The 15590-nt window shown below is 59.7% G+C and overlaps 1 protein-coding gene across 1 annotated transcript; it reads right to left on the bottom strand.

Moving 5' to 3' along the window:
- Window positions 1-775: 775 nt before the first annotated feature.
- Window positions 776-15346, bottom strand: RTN4RL2 (reticulon 4 receptor like 2). Its single transcript, XM_043581155.1, has 3 exons — window positions 14926-15346; window positions 8813-9294; window positions 776-2150 (listed from the first exon to the last, which is right to left on the bottom strand). Exons 1-3 carry the CDS (start codon window positions 14954-14956, stop codon window positions 1401-1403), a joined length of 1263 nt encoding a protein of 420 aa, XP_043437090.1. The 5' UTR covers window positions 14957-15346; the 3' UTR covers window positions 776-1400.
- Between the last annotated feature and the right edge of the window lie 244 nt (window positions 15347-15590).

Raw genomic sequence — 15590 nt, 5'->3', positions numbered from 1 at the left:
TGAAGCTTCTGGTCATACCTCAAGCCAGCAGGACACCCCAACTTGGGACTCTTGTACCTCTGGTCACCCTAGGACCTCAGTCTGTCTTCTAACCTGCTTGCAGGACTGCTTCTCTGACCTGGTCCATCCCACCTTGCAGGAGCCATGGGAAAGAGAACACTGACCTGTAGGGTTAGGCTGCACACTGCACAAAGGCACTCAGCCAACGGGGCCAGTGTGAGCTGAAATTCAGCCTTAGGCTCCGCTTGCTAAGGTGTTTGCTGTGCTGTGGGGCTGGGTTCCCCTGAGGAAGAGGTGCCTTTTTCAGATTTGCCCAAAGCCATGTTTGGGCTGGCTGTGACCGTGGATGTCTGTTATTTCTCCTTGCAGGGTGAGGTGAGAAATGCTCTTCCCTCCTGAAGGAACAGGGCCTGCGAGGGAGCTGTTAACCAGGCTGCAGGCCTTCCCCAGGGTTAGCTCCTCAGGGGCCAGACAACCCAGGGTGGGCTGTAGCTGCCTCTCTGGGACAAATGGGGAGGTGAGGTGATGTCAGCCCCTACTCTTGGCTGTCAGATTTCACCTGGCCTGCCTGGGGCTCTGCAAACACCCCTCTTCCTCAGTCTTGAGCTTCTCATCGTCGGGGAGCAGCATACACACGGGCTCCAGCCAGCAAGAAGCACTTTGATGGCATGGGATGGATCCCCTCTCTCTAACCCTCCTGGCCCTGAAATCCCGATGGTGCTAAGCCCTCTTCCCTCTTTTGAGGTCCTGAGCCAACAAATCTTACAGAAGAAAGTAAAATAATAGAATTTTTTAATAAATTTTTTTTTCCCCAAACAACTTATGTTGATCTTCACCACACGGGGGCCACGGTGGAGAGGAAAGTTCTCTCCAGGCACCCTAAAAAATGTCCCGGGTAGACTTAGGAGAAAAGTATTCCTCCGGTGTCAGGAGGTTGAGGGGGGCTAGGATAAGCAGGGGCCTCGGGTTAGCCTGGCCCCAAGTGAGGCATCCCTCCAAAGGGCTCCTGGGTGGGGCTCCCTTCTCGGGAGCTTCCGAAGGCTCTGCTGGTGGAAGATGCTCTGCGGACGAAAGCCCCTCTCGTCCACGGTGGGCACTGGGAGAAGGGGACAGCGGCTGCCTGGGGTGTCCCACCCCAGCCTTGGGGTGGGAAAGAGTTAATGGCGGAGTTGGGGAGAACAGGGCTGAGCCACCAGACGCGTCCTGACTTCCGGGGGCTGCCCTGAGCCAACAGCCCAGGAGGCAGGGAGAGGCCTGGCCAGGCCGGGTCCCCTGGGAAGAGAGGAGAGGGGAGGGGACAGGAAGGCAGCAAGGCCGGGGGCGGGGACAGGGCCCGGCCGGCCTCAGCCGGGCGGGGTGGGCGGGGGGTGACGATGGCCTCTTCAGTCTCAGCACCGCAGTCAGAGGTGGTGGGGCGCCAGGAGCAGGAGGCAAAGCAGAGGGGTGGGCAGCCCGGCCGAGAGCGCGGGGCCGCGGGAGTCCGGGGGCGCCTGGCAGGCAGCGCCCGGGCACGTCTGCTCCCCCCGCTGGTCCTCGCCCCCGTAGCCCCCCCAGTAGTCGTCCTCTGTGGGCGCGTCCCCGCCCTGGCGCCCCCGCGGGTCTTCGGCGGGCAGGTCTCGGTAGAGGGTGGAGGGGTCGGCGGGGGGCGCCCCGGCCTCGGCCACCCCGTACAGGTGGTTGGACGAGCTGTTGCCGCGGGCGCGGCTGCCGGGCCGCGTGGGCGCGGCGGGCGGGCAGGCCTGGAAGTCGGCGTCGCGGAGGGCGCGCAGGTCGCGGCCCTGGCGCTCCGGAGGGGTGGCGCAGGTCACGTCGGAGCTGGACACGCGCGCGCGCTGGAACCAGGCCCAGAGCGGCCGCGCGCGGCAGTCGCACGCCCAGGGGTTGGCGTTGAGCCGCAGGAACTCGAGAGCGGGCAGGTCGGCGAGCGCCTCGCCGGGCAGCGAGGCCAGGCTGTTGTTGAACAGGTAGAGGATGGTGAGGCGGCTGAGGCCGCGGAAGGCCGCGCGGTGCACGCCCTGCAGCCGGTTCCCGTGCAGCAGCAGCCGGTCCAGGCTGCCCAGGCCGCGGAACACGTGCTCCGTGAGCAGCCGCAGGCGGTTCCCGTGCAGGAAGAGGTGGCTCAGGTTGGCCAGGTCCGCGAACAGGTCATCCTGGGGGGGGGGGGGGGGGGGGAGGGGGAGGACGGGGAGGAGGGAGAGAAGAGAGCGGTCCTTAGAGGCGGGTGGAGAGGAGGGAGGGGAGGGGGAGCGCTGCGGTAGACCGGAAAGGGTTTGACCTTTTGATTCGGAGTCCTGTGTTTGAATCCTGCCTCCCCTCACCCGCGGAGAGGGTAAGGTGGGGAACGCGATACGGTTGAGGGCAGTGGTTCTTAGACCGCTAGTGCTTTGAATCTCCTGCAGGGGCCTGCGTGCTGCCCCCTGGGTTCCTGATTCAGCAGGTCTGGGGTGCGGCCTGAGGCTCTGTTCCCGGGTGGTGCTGATGCTGCTGGTCCGAGGACCACACTTGGAGGAGGAGAACCCCGGGTTTGCTTAAGTATGCAGACGGGGCAGCCAGACTGCCTGACTTCAAGCCCTGGATCCAGCAGTCCTGACTGTGCCACTTGGGGCGAGTCTCAGGATTTCTGACTCAGTTTCTTCACCTGTGAGATGTGGAGATTAGATAAGCAACATACACTCAGTTCCTTAGAACAGGATTTCCACAGGGGTAGGCATTCTGTGGGTTGGCCATGATTGCTGATTTGGCCGTGCCAGTAATCTCTCTAAGCCTGTTTCCGCATCTATAAAATGGGGATGAGTGTACCTCCTCCCGGGTTTGTTCTGAGGATTAAAGAAGACGATCCACACAAAGAGCAGATGGGTGAAGTGCTGGGCACAGTGCCTGGCACATTGGGATTCGGTCCAGTGAAGCCCACAGGCTCGGGAGTGACAGCCCAGGGCTTCGGATGCAGCTTGCCCTCTTTCCAGCTGTGTTACATCGGGCACGTTCTTTAGCCTCATCTAGCCTCAGTTTCCTCAGCATGTATAACCCAGAGAACAACCTGAGGGTTAGGTGAGATCATGCTGGAAGGATACAGTACCCGCTGGGCACACAGACCACCACCAATAAACGGTGGTTATTACGACAGTAGGGTCTCAGTTACAATTAGGTCCATCCCTTTTCCTCTAGCAGCGAGGAGCTTCGTGGGGCTCAAAAATTCTGCTATTCTACTTGGCTGGGAAATTAATGGCACCAAGCATCAGCCCCCCTCCCCCCACCCCCGGAGGCAGCAGGGAAGGGGAAGGAAACCTGCTGTCTGATGCCCTGCATCACTGGTCCCCTTAGAGGGGCTGCCCCTCCTGCCTGCCTGCCTGCCTGCCTGGGGCTGGGGGGGGGGTCCCAGAATCAGGCCAAGTTAGTGCTGGAAGGATCTTGAGCTCTGATTCAGAATTAATGGGGGTGAGGGAATAGGTCTAGGTATGCTGCACAGGGGAGGGTGGGTAGGAGGCAGGGGGGTGGATTCTGCATTTTATCCAGCTCACCAGCTTGGTGATGGCCAGCCAGACTTGGGAGTCAGTGCCCAGCCACTCTTTATGGAGGAAAGCACAAAGACCCAGAGAGATGAAGGGCCCAGGACCCCAGCAATGAGATCCACCCCTCTGTGCGGGACATCGCTGTGGTCAGCAGGCCCAGGAAGTCTAGTTCCCAGCGATAAGAGCATACGCTGTGCTCAAGGCAGCTCACCCCTAGGTCCTGTTTCCAGGCTGTGGTTCCCACCGGTTCCTGCCAGGGGGGATGATCCCGCCCATCCCACTCAGGAGCCTGGTCGCTGGCTCTCAGGTGGGGGGAGGGCGTTGACTCCTAGCCCACACCCACAGCCTCCACCTTCCTGAGCTCCCGCATTTGCTCGCCCCCTCCCATCTGCCTTCCGCCCTCTCTGCTACAGGAACTGAGCCTGCCAAGAACCCTCTTCTTGGCCACATTGAGATCCGTCCCCTCAACCTTCTTGGCTGTCTCTGACACCATCGTTCTCTGCCCCCTGCTGCCACCACCCCATGTGTCCGGCTCAGGTCTCCAGTGGGCTCTCTGCACAGCCATGGCCTCAGCCTGTCCCTGTCTGGCCTTCCTTGTCCTTGTCTTCCTTGCCACCCCCCCCCCCCCCCCCCCCCCCCCCCGCTCAGGGAGTGGGCTCTGAAACCCTTCCACTGAGACACCTAGTTAGGGTTTCTGTTTTTTTTATGGAGTGTTAGCAATAGTGGGCCCCACCCAGAGATCCCTGGTCAGGATCAGTATGGGGCGGGAGTAGAAGCAGAGGTAATCGGCACTTGGGGACTTCCAGAGGTCAGGAAGGGAGCACCAGAGGTTCAGACAACCCAGAAATTCAGGCGCCTTTGACCCACAGTCCCAACTTGGGGGCTACAAAATGCCTTAATTCCCACCTCTTCTCCTTGCCCCCTTTTCCCTCTTGCAAAAGTCCTGGCCTTCCCCTTGCTGAGCCTCCGTCTGGGGGTCCGCACCCCTCCCCTCATCCAAGCTGTTGCCAAATCCCACAGCCACTTCCTGGGCTGCAGCTCTCAAATCCGGGCCTTCCTCTCTCCCTGTTCAGACGTTCTCTGTGCATTAATAAGCTCTTGGCTTTCACAGCCCTCACCCTCACCACCACCCCACCCCCCCACATCACCCCCTCCCTCAGGGCTGAGAGCGGTTGCTAAAGTCATCCACATCCATCTCGGAAAACCACATTTCCCTCACCTCCCCCCAGGTCAGTTCACAGCTCCCTGCATCCATTTGGAATCGCAAGGCAGCATCCCTGCCCTGCCTCCCCACCCCCCCCCCCCCCCCAAGCATTCTGCTCTTCACTTTGCCTTCCACCCTCCCAGCTCCAGTCTCTGGCGTGCTAGCTGCTGGGCTGTGTGACCTTGGGCAGCTCCACGAACCTCTCTGGGCCTCAGGTGTTTTCATCTGTGAAACAAGGGACTGGAGATGGTTGATCATTAAGATCCAACCTCATCTGATATTTATGAGTAAGTGAGTCCTGGAATGTACCTCATTCATTCAACAAAACTGTATTGAGTGTCTGCTCTGTGCCAGGCACCCCCACTCACAATGCTCACCAGTCTGTGCCAGGTGTCACCGTCATCGTCTGCGTCAGCATCGTCAAGCAGCTGACTTGCTGAGCTCTCACTGTGTGCCAAGCTCTGTGCTGCCCAGTCCCATGTAGCAACTCCATCATCGTGACCCCACGAGGCCGATAACATTATTATGTCCCTTCCAGAGAACAGGAGAGTGGGGCTCCCCGAAGGCAAGCCACTTGGCTAGGGGTCCACCAGCCGTGTATGGTGGAATGTGGATGTGGATTCTGGGGTCAGGCGGACGGGGGCCAATGCTAGGCTACACTTCTCAGCAGTTGGGTGACCTTGGACTGGTGCCTGAGCTTTGCTGAGGGTCAGCGTCCTCAGCTGCTAAATGGGGGGAATGATGCCTACCCTGAGCTGCCCATCGTGCGGAGCCTTTTGCAAGCAGCATGTGCTTTCGCCCCTACAACAAACCTCTGAGGCGCAGGTCATGTTCTCCACCTTACAGATGGGCCCGGTGAGGCTCAGAGTGGTCAAGTAACTTGCCCAGAGCCACACAGCAAATCAGAAGTGGACCTGGGATTCCAATTCGGATCTGCCAGAGTGCAGAGACTGCCCTTGCGTACCGTGCAGGCTGTAACGATTAAAGGAGAGACCTGGTGTCTCTATCATCTGGTTCTCCTCAAGTAGGACATCGGCTCCAGGAGAGCAGGGACACTGTTTCTGTTCGCCGCCAGAATCCCTCGCATATAGCAGGTGTTCTGTAAATATCCACTGATGAGCGAACCCCCCCGGTGCCGTGCCTGGCCTACAACAGACGGTCCATGAGAAACTCCACCCCATCCCACCTCCACCTTCCTCTTCCTGAAAAGCTGTGGCCCTCTCACCGCCTCCGAAGCTCCCCTCTCTGGGCAGGCGCCATCTTGGGTCACACCTGCACTCTGTGGATCTCACCCCCGCCCGCGTGTCTCCTCACCTGCCTATGGCATCTCCCAGGCAGAGGCTGGCTCTTTCTCCTCTATGAAGGGCCAGGTGCGGAGACACTTCCTTCCCATGATCCACAGCACCGTTCACACCAAGGGGTGCCTGACACACATGTCCTGTTTCAGGGGACCCCCCGCCCTCACCGTGTCCACTCAAGACCCCTTTGCCTAGGCCTTTCCTAACCTCAGGGTCTGGCTGCCATTCGTGGCCTGAGGGTCGATGGAGGGTCATGTCATCATGACATGATTTATTCTGCACTGAACTATGTGCTTTATATACACAAATGCATTTGCTTTTTACAGCCGTTCTTTGTGGCAGGTATTACTTTTATCCCCCCCCCCCTTTAAAGATGAGGAAACTGAGGTTCGGGGGGGGGCACCTTGCCTAAAGTTCAGTAAGTCAGAAAATAGAGCAGGGGGATTCAAACTCGGGCCCTCGGGCCCCAAAGTCGTCATTCTGAACCAACTGATCTATATTGCTAAGGAGGTCAGGGGCTCCATAGGAGTAGTTGTTGAACTACTGGCTGTAATAGGATAATGATGATAGCACCCGCATTGAGTGTGGCTCGGGGCTAAGTGTTCCACCTTACAAAATGTCCTAGATAAATGTTAAGTACCATCACGATTGCCATTTTAGAGACGAGGAAATGGAAGGCCGGGAGGTTGAGTAATTTGTCCTAAGTCCTACGGGAGCCAGGATTTGAACCTCGGTTTAGCAGACTCCAAGGCGCGTGCTCTCAAAGGGGAGCCCACACTGCTGTACTTCCTGTGCCTGGACAGAGCCCGGTGGAGAAGTCTGAGTGGGCGCAGGCTCGAATGCCACCCGCCCTTCCTGGTTGAGTGGCCTCAGGAGCTTCTATCCCGTGTCCCTATTGCCAGGTTCCCGTGAGGCTCAGCGAGATGGTGGGACACGCTAGCCCCCTGTCACGTGGACTCTGTGCAGTGGTTTAAGAGACTTCGCGGGAAGAGGCCTTATATCTACAAAGTCTTTGGGACTCTCGGCCTCCACTTCCTCATCTGTGGAGGAAGCAGCCTCCAACGGGGCTACGGAAATGAGGTGAGGTGGCCGAATAGACTTCATACACCCTGAGATCCGAGGCGAATTTAGGCAGGCAGGAAAAGGGAGGGAGTGTTCTGGGACCCACTCATGGCCTCAGGATAATCCATGAGGTTGACCCAAATCTCCAGGATTGGGTCCAAGATGGGCCATTTCACCAAGACCAATGTTAAATGAGGTTTGTTTCTCTTTTTAAAATAGTGTTTTAACAAGCATTTATATAGTGCTTACCGTATGCCAAGCACTATTCTAAGTGCCTTACAAATTATTCATGCCCTGAACGCTTATAAAATCCCTGGGAGATGGGGGCTGTTGCTGCCCCCGTTTTACAGATGGGCAAACTGGGGTTCAGGACGGTCAAAATTTGTCACACGCCTGTAAACGACACCAGAGTCGATGCCCATCGATGCCTGTGCCAGACGCACAGTGTGCCCACTGAGCAGTAGTGGATGCTACTGTTATCATTGTTTTTGCAGTGATAATAGCCATGACAAGATTTCCAGCATCCTCTGCATTTTTCTTCTTGTCTGTCTCCCCCCACTAGAATGCTATCTCTGAAGGCAGGGAGCTTGGTCTGTTTTGTTCCCTGCTGAGTTCTCGGCACCCAGCCCATAATGGGTGCTGGACGCAGGTTTGTTAGGGTATTGTCATTAACTCTGTCCACGTCAACACTGACCTGATGTTCAAATTGGCACACTGGTGAGACCAGGCAGGCACCGACCTGGGGAGGAGCAAGAGCCTTCCAGGCTTATGTGGGGAGAGGGGAGAATTTGGATGTCCTTGCCCCCTTTCCAGCCAGAGGCTATGTAGCCAAGGGAGGAATTTCTTCCAGAGTGGTTTGGAGGGTGTGTGATTGCTTCCTGGGGAAATAGAACGGGAGGATCTGGCTGTCAAACAGTCAGCATAACAACAACAATAAACAATATTTAGATCAATGACAATAACAATAAATAGCAATTACTGTTATTCCTTCCGTTTCCAGAGCATCCATTTTCCAGCTACTTAACAGCCCTTTACCCTTTTGTTCTCCTTCTTTCCTTGCACTGGGATGCCAGGTCTGGGGGACAGGAATCCAGAAAGGGGAGGACTTGCCCTCGTCCCATTACCCAGTGAGCTGGAGAGAGGCAGAGCCTCCCATGGGGCATAATGGTAGGGGCATTGCCCTCTTGCTGTTCCTCCCCGGGACGTGGGAGGGTGTGGGGGCAGGTGAGAAAATCAGCCACAAAGGCCTTCGGGCTGGGTGCCCAGTGAAAGGCAGAGCCCCCCGAAGGCAGCCAAGGGGGAAAGGAGGGATCACAGAAAGAGACACACACATACACCCAGACAGACATGGGGGAGTGTGTGGGGTGGGCGTGTGAAGGGAGACAGACAGAAGAGGCAGAAGAAGACAGATGGGGGAGGCAAGTTGGTGAGAGAGGCAGAGAGGGACAGAAAAGGATAGACAGACAGACAGCCGGGCAGAGGGAGACAGATGGGGGGTTGGAGAGTTAGTGAGAGAGGCAACAAGGGATCCAAACAGGCACAGACAGGAAGACAGAGGAGAGAAAACAAAAGAGAACCCCGCCTGGAGAGAGTGAGAGGGACACAGAAACTTAGAGAAGGGGCAGAGAAATAGAGATGCTTTGGAAGGAAGGGTGTCCCCATGGGCACCTGGACGGAGCGGCCAGGGGTCCTGGGAGAGCTCTGCGCATGCGCGCGCGCCCCGGGCGGGGCCGGCTCACCTGTAGGTGGAGCAGGCTGTTCTCCTGGAGGTAGAGGTACTGCAGGCTGACCAGGCCGCGGAAGATGTTGCCGGGCAGGCTGCTGAGCTGGCAGCGGTACAGATGCAGCGACTGCAGCCGCTCCAGGCCCTGGAAGGTGTCGGGCTCCAGAGAGCGCAGGTGCCGGTTGTCGCCGAGGTCCAGCTCCTCCAGGGCCTGCAGGTGGCGGAAGGTGCCCGGGTAGATGGTGGAGAGGTTGTTGGAGAAGAGCCACAGGGTGAGCAGGCTGGGCCCGAAGGTGCCGGGCCGCAGCGTGCGGATGAGGTTGTTCTGCAGGAAGAGTCGCTGCGTGCTGGGCGGCAGGGACAGCGGCACCGAGGAGAAGTTGTTGGCCTGGCAGCTCACGGTGGGCGGGGACGAGTAGCAGGTGCAGAGCATGGGGCAGCTGGGGGCCGCTGGGGGCAGGGCCAGGAGCATCAGCAGGAGGCCGGCCGAGGCGGGACCTGCAGGGAGAGGGAGGCGGGTCTGGGTGGGCTGTGGGCCAGCGCGGGGTGCGGGGGACACCTCACCGCAGGGCTTCTCGGGGAGGGGTTCTGGGTGCATCCCTAGAGTCGTGAGAAGCCCCAGCCACTTCTGATTTTTGAGGCTCCTGGTGTGTTAAAAATAAAGAGATGCCAAGAGGGCACTGTAGACAGCGAGGTTTAACGTCGTTTGACGAGTGGTGGTCTTTTCTCAACTGGTTCCACTGTGGTAGGTCTGGCCATGTGGACTGCCAGGGCTCCCTCCCCCCGCCCCGCCTCGGTGTGGTGCGCCTGATGGTTCTTTGCTGCCGGGGGCAGTCCTATATGATGTCCTATTTCGGGTATTCCTCTACCCGCTAGATGCCAGTCACACCTGCCCCCTGGTTATGATAACCAAAATGTCTCCAGACATTGCCAGATGTCCCTTGGGGAGTGAGTCGCCCCCATTTGAGATCGGCTGGAACTAAATTGAGAGCCTTGGTGAATCTAAGGCCCGTGCATGGTGGCCCTCTCTGGCTGACCTGGGGTCTGGCCCTGCAGAATCCACTGCTGCCTGCAGCCCCCTCCCTCACCTGCTGGCAGCTTTCACCTTTCACCTTGGAAGAACCAGGGCCTCTCCAAGCTGGAAGGCCCCTTAGGGACCAGGGGCAAGTGCATTTCTATCTGGGGCCAGCGGCCGCCTGCAACAGAATCAGCTGGGTGGTCCTGGAAAGATTGCAGCATCGGAATTCCTGGGGGCAGCCTGGGAATCTGCATTTTTATACCACACGCTGTTCTCATTCGAAGTCACTTAAAGATGCATATACGTATATATATTTTCAAGCAACTTGAATACTGGAAATAGCTCAGCCTTCTAATGATACAGATGGAGAAGCAGGCCTAAGGGCCTGGGGCTAAAGAGCCGAGTCTAGGCCCCCTGTATCCCTGTGCAGGACCCCCTCGTCCATCCCTGTCCCCTGGTCTTCTTGCCCTCCCTGCAGCTCGTAAGCTTGTGGACTGGACCTAGCTTGACCTCTGCCCTTTACCATGACTTCCAGATGACTCCTGGGATTTTCTGCTGGCATGTTGGCCTGGGGTGAAGGGGAGCCTCCACCCCACAACCTGGACACTGATTCCCTGGGCACACATAGACTGAGAGCCTTCTGCTTCAAGCAATGTATTAGGCCCATGAAGGCCGAGGGGAGGGAGATGGGTGCTTGGACCCAGGACCCGAGGTTTTCTGGGCTTTCTGGGCCTCAGAGACTCCAGGGGAGAAACCGAGGGTCTGTGAGTTTAAGTGGTGCCTTGTGCTCTAGAGGTTGCTGTGTGGCGTGTGTGTGCGTGTGTGTGTGTGCGCGCGCGCGCGCGTGTGTGTGTGTGTGTGTGTGTGTGTGTGTGTGTGATGGTAGGCAAGGGGTGTGGCGTGGGTATCGTGGACCCTCTGCCACGCCTCCTCGCCAGGGGGTACACACAGGTGCGGGGGCGGGAGACCCCATGCCTGATGTGTGCGGTGTTCCTGTTCCCCCACCTCCGGCGCCACCCCAACTCTGACCGGGCCCCTCCTGGCGCTGTGCGGTGCGAGCGTGCGAGCGTGTGCCGGCTGCACTCCGCGTGTGTGTGAGTGCGGCCCCGTGCGTGTGTAGGCTGGGTGTGATGTAATACTCAGTGACACAGCGGCTGCTGTTCCGTTCCTTCACACCACCTCCGCGTTTCTCGGCCCTTCTCACCCCTCCCCCGTGCGGCGTTTCACGATTACTTTCTCCTCCTGAGTTTTTCAGAGCCACGTGGGGTGGAGGGGCGTGTCTCTCACCCCTCATCTGAACCAGGCGGGGGGGGGGGGGGCAGGGAGCGCAGCAGGGAACCCTGGGTGGGTTTCACGAGGACTGAGGTTTGGGGCTTAGAACAGGAGATCTCAGAGCTGGAAAGGTCCTCCAGGCTCATCGGGTTCAAGTTCTTATTCTATGGAGGGCACATTGGGGCTCAGAGAGGGCAAGGAACTTGCCCAAGGTCACACAGCAAAGTGGTTGATGGGGCAAGGACCAAAAAGGAGTCTCCTGATGCCTGGCCAGGACACTTCTCTTCTTAGTAGTCCCCCTCTGAGCTTGCTTCCCCAAGGACTTGACACCAGGGGAAGTCAAATCCTTTTTCTGATCCTTAATCCCACCCCTTATCCACAAGCTCACAAGAGAGTGTGAGCTCTGAAGGCCACAGCCCTCCAGAGGATTAGGGAGCTCTTCCCTCAGCCTCCAGGGCTGCCCGGTATCCCAGGAGAGACAGGGGAAGGATGTGCAATCCCACCGCTCTCCAGAGTCAGGGGCCACTCACTGGCCCCAGGGTCTCCTCCAGCCTAGAGGCCAAGGGTGCCGGGGCTGACTCACAACTCCCTGGGCCCCTGCTTGCCCACATCAGGGGGCTCCTCTCTTCTTTCCCCACGCCCCCTCCACCTGCCCCTGTATCCGCCCCTCCATCACGGCCCACTGCCCCAAGTTGGAGCTGGTGTTCCCTGCAGGGTCTTTGAGGAGGGGCCCTGAGCAGGGGGCCCCTCTGTGACAGCTGCTGCGTAACAGTGACTCTGTTACCATTTCTGGCCCTCTCTGCCGTGCAAAGCAGCTGTAACCCAAGGAGCCTCATCCATAATTCAGGCTGCGGCTCTCACTGGAGGCAAGGAGGAGGGGAAGGTGGGGGGCGCTGGGTTTCTCTGCCCCCCACCCCTGGCCCTTGCTGGAGCGCTCCTGGGCAGAGGCAGTGGGGGCTGGTGGGCCGCACTTCTCTCCCTCCTCCGCCCTCGGTCTGTGCCCGTGGTGTGAGCCCTTTTTCTTCTCGCCACACGGTCCCTTCCCCACCCCCTGCTTCCCACGGCTCCTCACCATTACTCCTTCCCTCCAGGCCTTGTCTCCTTTCCCTCCCTGAGGACCACATGTCTGCTCCCAGCTCCCATTTTGTGACTCCCTAGCAAAGGCCAGGGCAAGATACAGAGCGTCGGAGCTGGAAGGGGGAGTGGGTACGTCAGTGGCCAAAACCCTTATATTTCACAGGCAGTGCCACTGAGGGCCGGAAAGGGGAAGGGTCAGTTTCTGAGTGAGCAGCTCAGGCCTCCTGACATGAATGTCTGACAGTCTGCCTTTAATATCTTTCTTGAAGCCTTCAGTTCACTGAAGCCCTCACTACTTATAAGGGACGGAGGAAAGCTGGTGGTGACAGCCTCCCCCACCCTCTTGGCTCACCCCGTCCTCTCTCTTTCCTCCTCTTCCTTTTTTCTAAAGTCAGCAGGTGATGGCTAGAGCCGCAGGGGAGCGCAGAGCAGGGGTGGGCAGAAGCCATCTGTCATTAAGCACCTACTGTGCTCCAGGCACGGTATTTCTACGTAGAGAAATAGTGTCTTTACGCATACAGTATAATGTAACATAACCCCGTGAGGTCAATATTATTGCCCCCAATTTTCAGGCGAGGGGAGGGAGGCTCAGGCACAGAAAATGAGTTGCCCCAGGTCCTGCAGCTGGAGACCCCATATCATCCACAGAACCTACACCTGAGTGTGACAGTCACTACCCTTAAGGTAAAGGGAGACAGAAACTGCACCCAGGTGCACGGGGCTGGGCCAGCCATGATGCCCTTCCGGGTGAGAGCAAAGAAGGGACCCAGGCTCTCTGCAGATTTCCTCTTCTGGGCTCCAGCTTGTGGCTACTGTAAGGGACGGCCCATTTTGGAGTCAAAAAGGAATGACTAGTGTCCAGGAGATAGGGCGAGGATTGACCTGCCAGGGGAGCGGAGAGAGGCCAGTACATGGTATCGATCCCGGAAGGCTGAGGGGCCCAGAGCCAAAAAGTATCCATTCACCGAGAGACCATTGTCAAGGACTCTGGGCTATCACCCTGGAGTACCAAGGCTCAGGAACAAGGTTCTCACCCCAAGAGCCACCTTTTAGTCCCGAGGCTCTGGTGAGAGAAGGAGCTTGAGGAGGAGGAGGTGGATGGACTCTGGGTTGGGGGGCAGATGCCAGGGTGCTATCCCAGTGGGCAGAGTGGCCCTGGGAAAAGATGCCCCCCTGGAAGGGGCATCCAGGGCTCTGGCTCTGCGGGAAGGGCACAGGGTCCCAGATGAACAACAAACGGTTCCAGACCCAGAAGGCTGGGAAAGGGCTGCGGCCTGGCAGGCAGATGTTGAGGGGGGTAGGGGCTGAGGAGGTGGGGGCGCAGAGAAGGATGGAGGTGGCAGTGATGCCTGTGACGCAGGGGCCTGGGGAAGCACTGATGCGGGTGACGGAGGGTTAGAGCTGCTGCAAACAGCTTCTCACTCTGCCAGAATGTGACACCCCAAAATAAGCAGCCGCCAGGGTGGCGGTGGCAGGATCCGACGGCGGGGCCCAGAGATATAAATGGCAGCACGCAGCCAGCCAAGGTGCCCACCTTTGGAGGCTGCCACCCCACTTGAATGTCCTCACCCTTGCCCCCTCACAGCCACCCCCAAGGCCCCGAGCTCAGAGCTCCCCAGGCTGGCCCACCGACCACTGCCTGGGACAAGGGACGTGCCAGGCAGGTGCTTTGGGAATGGAGGGCTTCCCACGTGGAAGTGGTTACCAGAAGCCTCTTTGTTTCATCCCTAGGCAGCCCCCTCTGGTACCTCTCTCCCTTCTAGTCCCCTTCCTCCTCTTCCTTCCCTCCTTCCTTCCCAGCCCCAGCCCCAGCCCCAGCCCCTCTCCCATTTATGGTTTGCTATCCGTGATCCTGGTGTTCATCCTGGACCCTCTTCCCGGCTCCTGACACCCCATCTCCATCCACCACCCCTTTCTGGTTTCTAGGTTCCCCGTCTTCCCACTCCCCTTTCCTTCCTGGTCCCTAGGGTCCCAGCCTACCTCCCTCTTTCCCATTACGCATCCTCCTTTCCCGATTCTGGGTCCCATTCCCTCGTTTTCTCTCTTTCTCCCTCCAGACCTGGTCTCTCCTCTCCTTCTCTCTTCCTCGGGCCTCACCTGGGTCCCACTTCCCTCCAGGTTTTTCCCGTCTAACCTTTATTCCTCCTCCTCTCTCTCCGTCTCTCCCCTAAACCACTTTCTCCATCACCGACTGCCTCTTGCTCTCCCCCTCTCTCTGACCCCTTCCCCACCCCACCCCCAATCTCCGGTCCACACCCTAGTTTGTCACTCAGTCCGTGAAACTACCCCCCCCCCCCTTCTAGCGCCCTCCATCTGTCTTACCAGGCAGGGCCTTTTGGGTTTCCCTCCGAGCCTCCCATCCTCCCAGACAGCCCCCTACCCACACCCCCAGTCTTCCCAGGTGACTGGAAAGTGCTGAGGCACGGGGCACGAGGAGTTGCTGAGTCGGCGCTTCCCCAGCCGGCCAGAGTCCTCAGCGTCCCCCGGAGCAGGTGGAGCCCGGGCCGGGTCCGCCTGCCCCTGCGTCCCCCCTCGGTCACGAGCTACCCGCACCTCCCAGCAGGCTCGAGCCGGGTGCGCTCCTCCAGCCGGCCACCCTGGGCGCGGGGGCGGGGCCCCCAGCTAAGCTCTCCCCCCCATCCCCAGGCTCCTTCCCACCCCCACGACTGCCCCACCCTCACGCCGGGGGGTGGGGGGGGGAGGGGGCACCCGGCTCCCCTCCCCGGGTTGCCCTCGGCCGGCCGGCGGGCTGAGGTCCCTACCTTGCAGCAGGCGCCCGAGCCCGGGCAGCATCTTGTCTCGACGCTCGGGGGAGGGGGCGGCGGGGGGAGGGCGCTCCCACTCGCTCCCTGAGCCCGCCGGACGGACGGCGGGGACTCCGCGGGGCTCCGGGAGGGCCCGGGAGTCCCCGGGCTGTGTGGCCGGGCCGCGAGGCTCTACCCTGCGCCCCCCGGGTTGCGGGCCTCGGGAGGAGCCATCGGCCCCGACGGGACGGGGCGGGGCGCGACGGGGCTGGGAGGGCTGGAGCTGGCCGTCGACGCCCGGTGCCAGCGCCCCCCAGCAGCGCGAGCGGCGCGCGAGTCCGTCAGTCCGTCGGTCCGTGCGCCCCGGCTGCTCGCCGAGGGAGAGTGGGGACAGCGAGGATGCACTTCCCAACCACCCCCACTCCTTCCCGCACTCGCTGGCTCCTCCCTCGCTTCCTAGCCAGCCGACTTAACCCTCTCCTGGCCACTAGGAGGCGGGCGCGGCTCTCCAGCCCCCTCCATCCCGACCCCCTCCCCCCCTGGGGGAACCCGGAGGACGGTGTTCGATCGCCTTCGCGAAGCCTTGCTTCGAGAGAAATCCTTTCCTGGGGGAGGGGGGCGGCGGCGGTGCAGTAGTGTGAGGGAACCCTGTGGACTCGTCCAGTCCCCCCTCCCAACTTTCC

Source organism: Prionailurus bengalensis, chromosome D1 (assembly GCF_016509475.1).
Source record: "Prionailurus bengalensis isolate Pbe53 chromosome D1, Fcat_Pben_1.1_paternal_pri, whole genome shotgun sequence".
In the NCBI taxonomy this organism is placed as follows: domain Eukaryota; kingdom Metazoa; phylum Chordata; class Mammalia; order Carnivora; family Felidae; genus Prionailurus; species Prionailurus bengalensis.
This window is presented reverse-complemented; position numbering and strand designations above follow the sequence as displayed.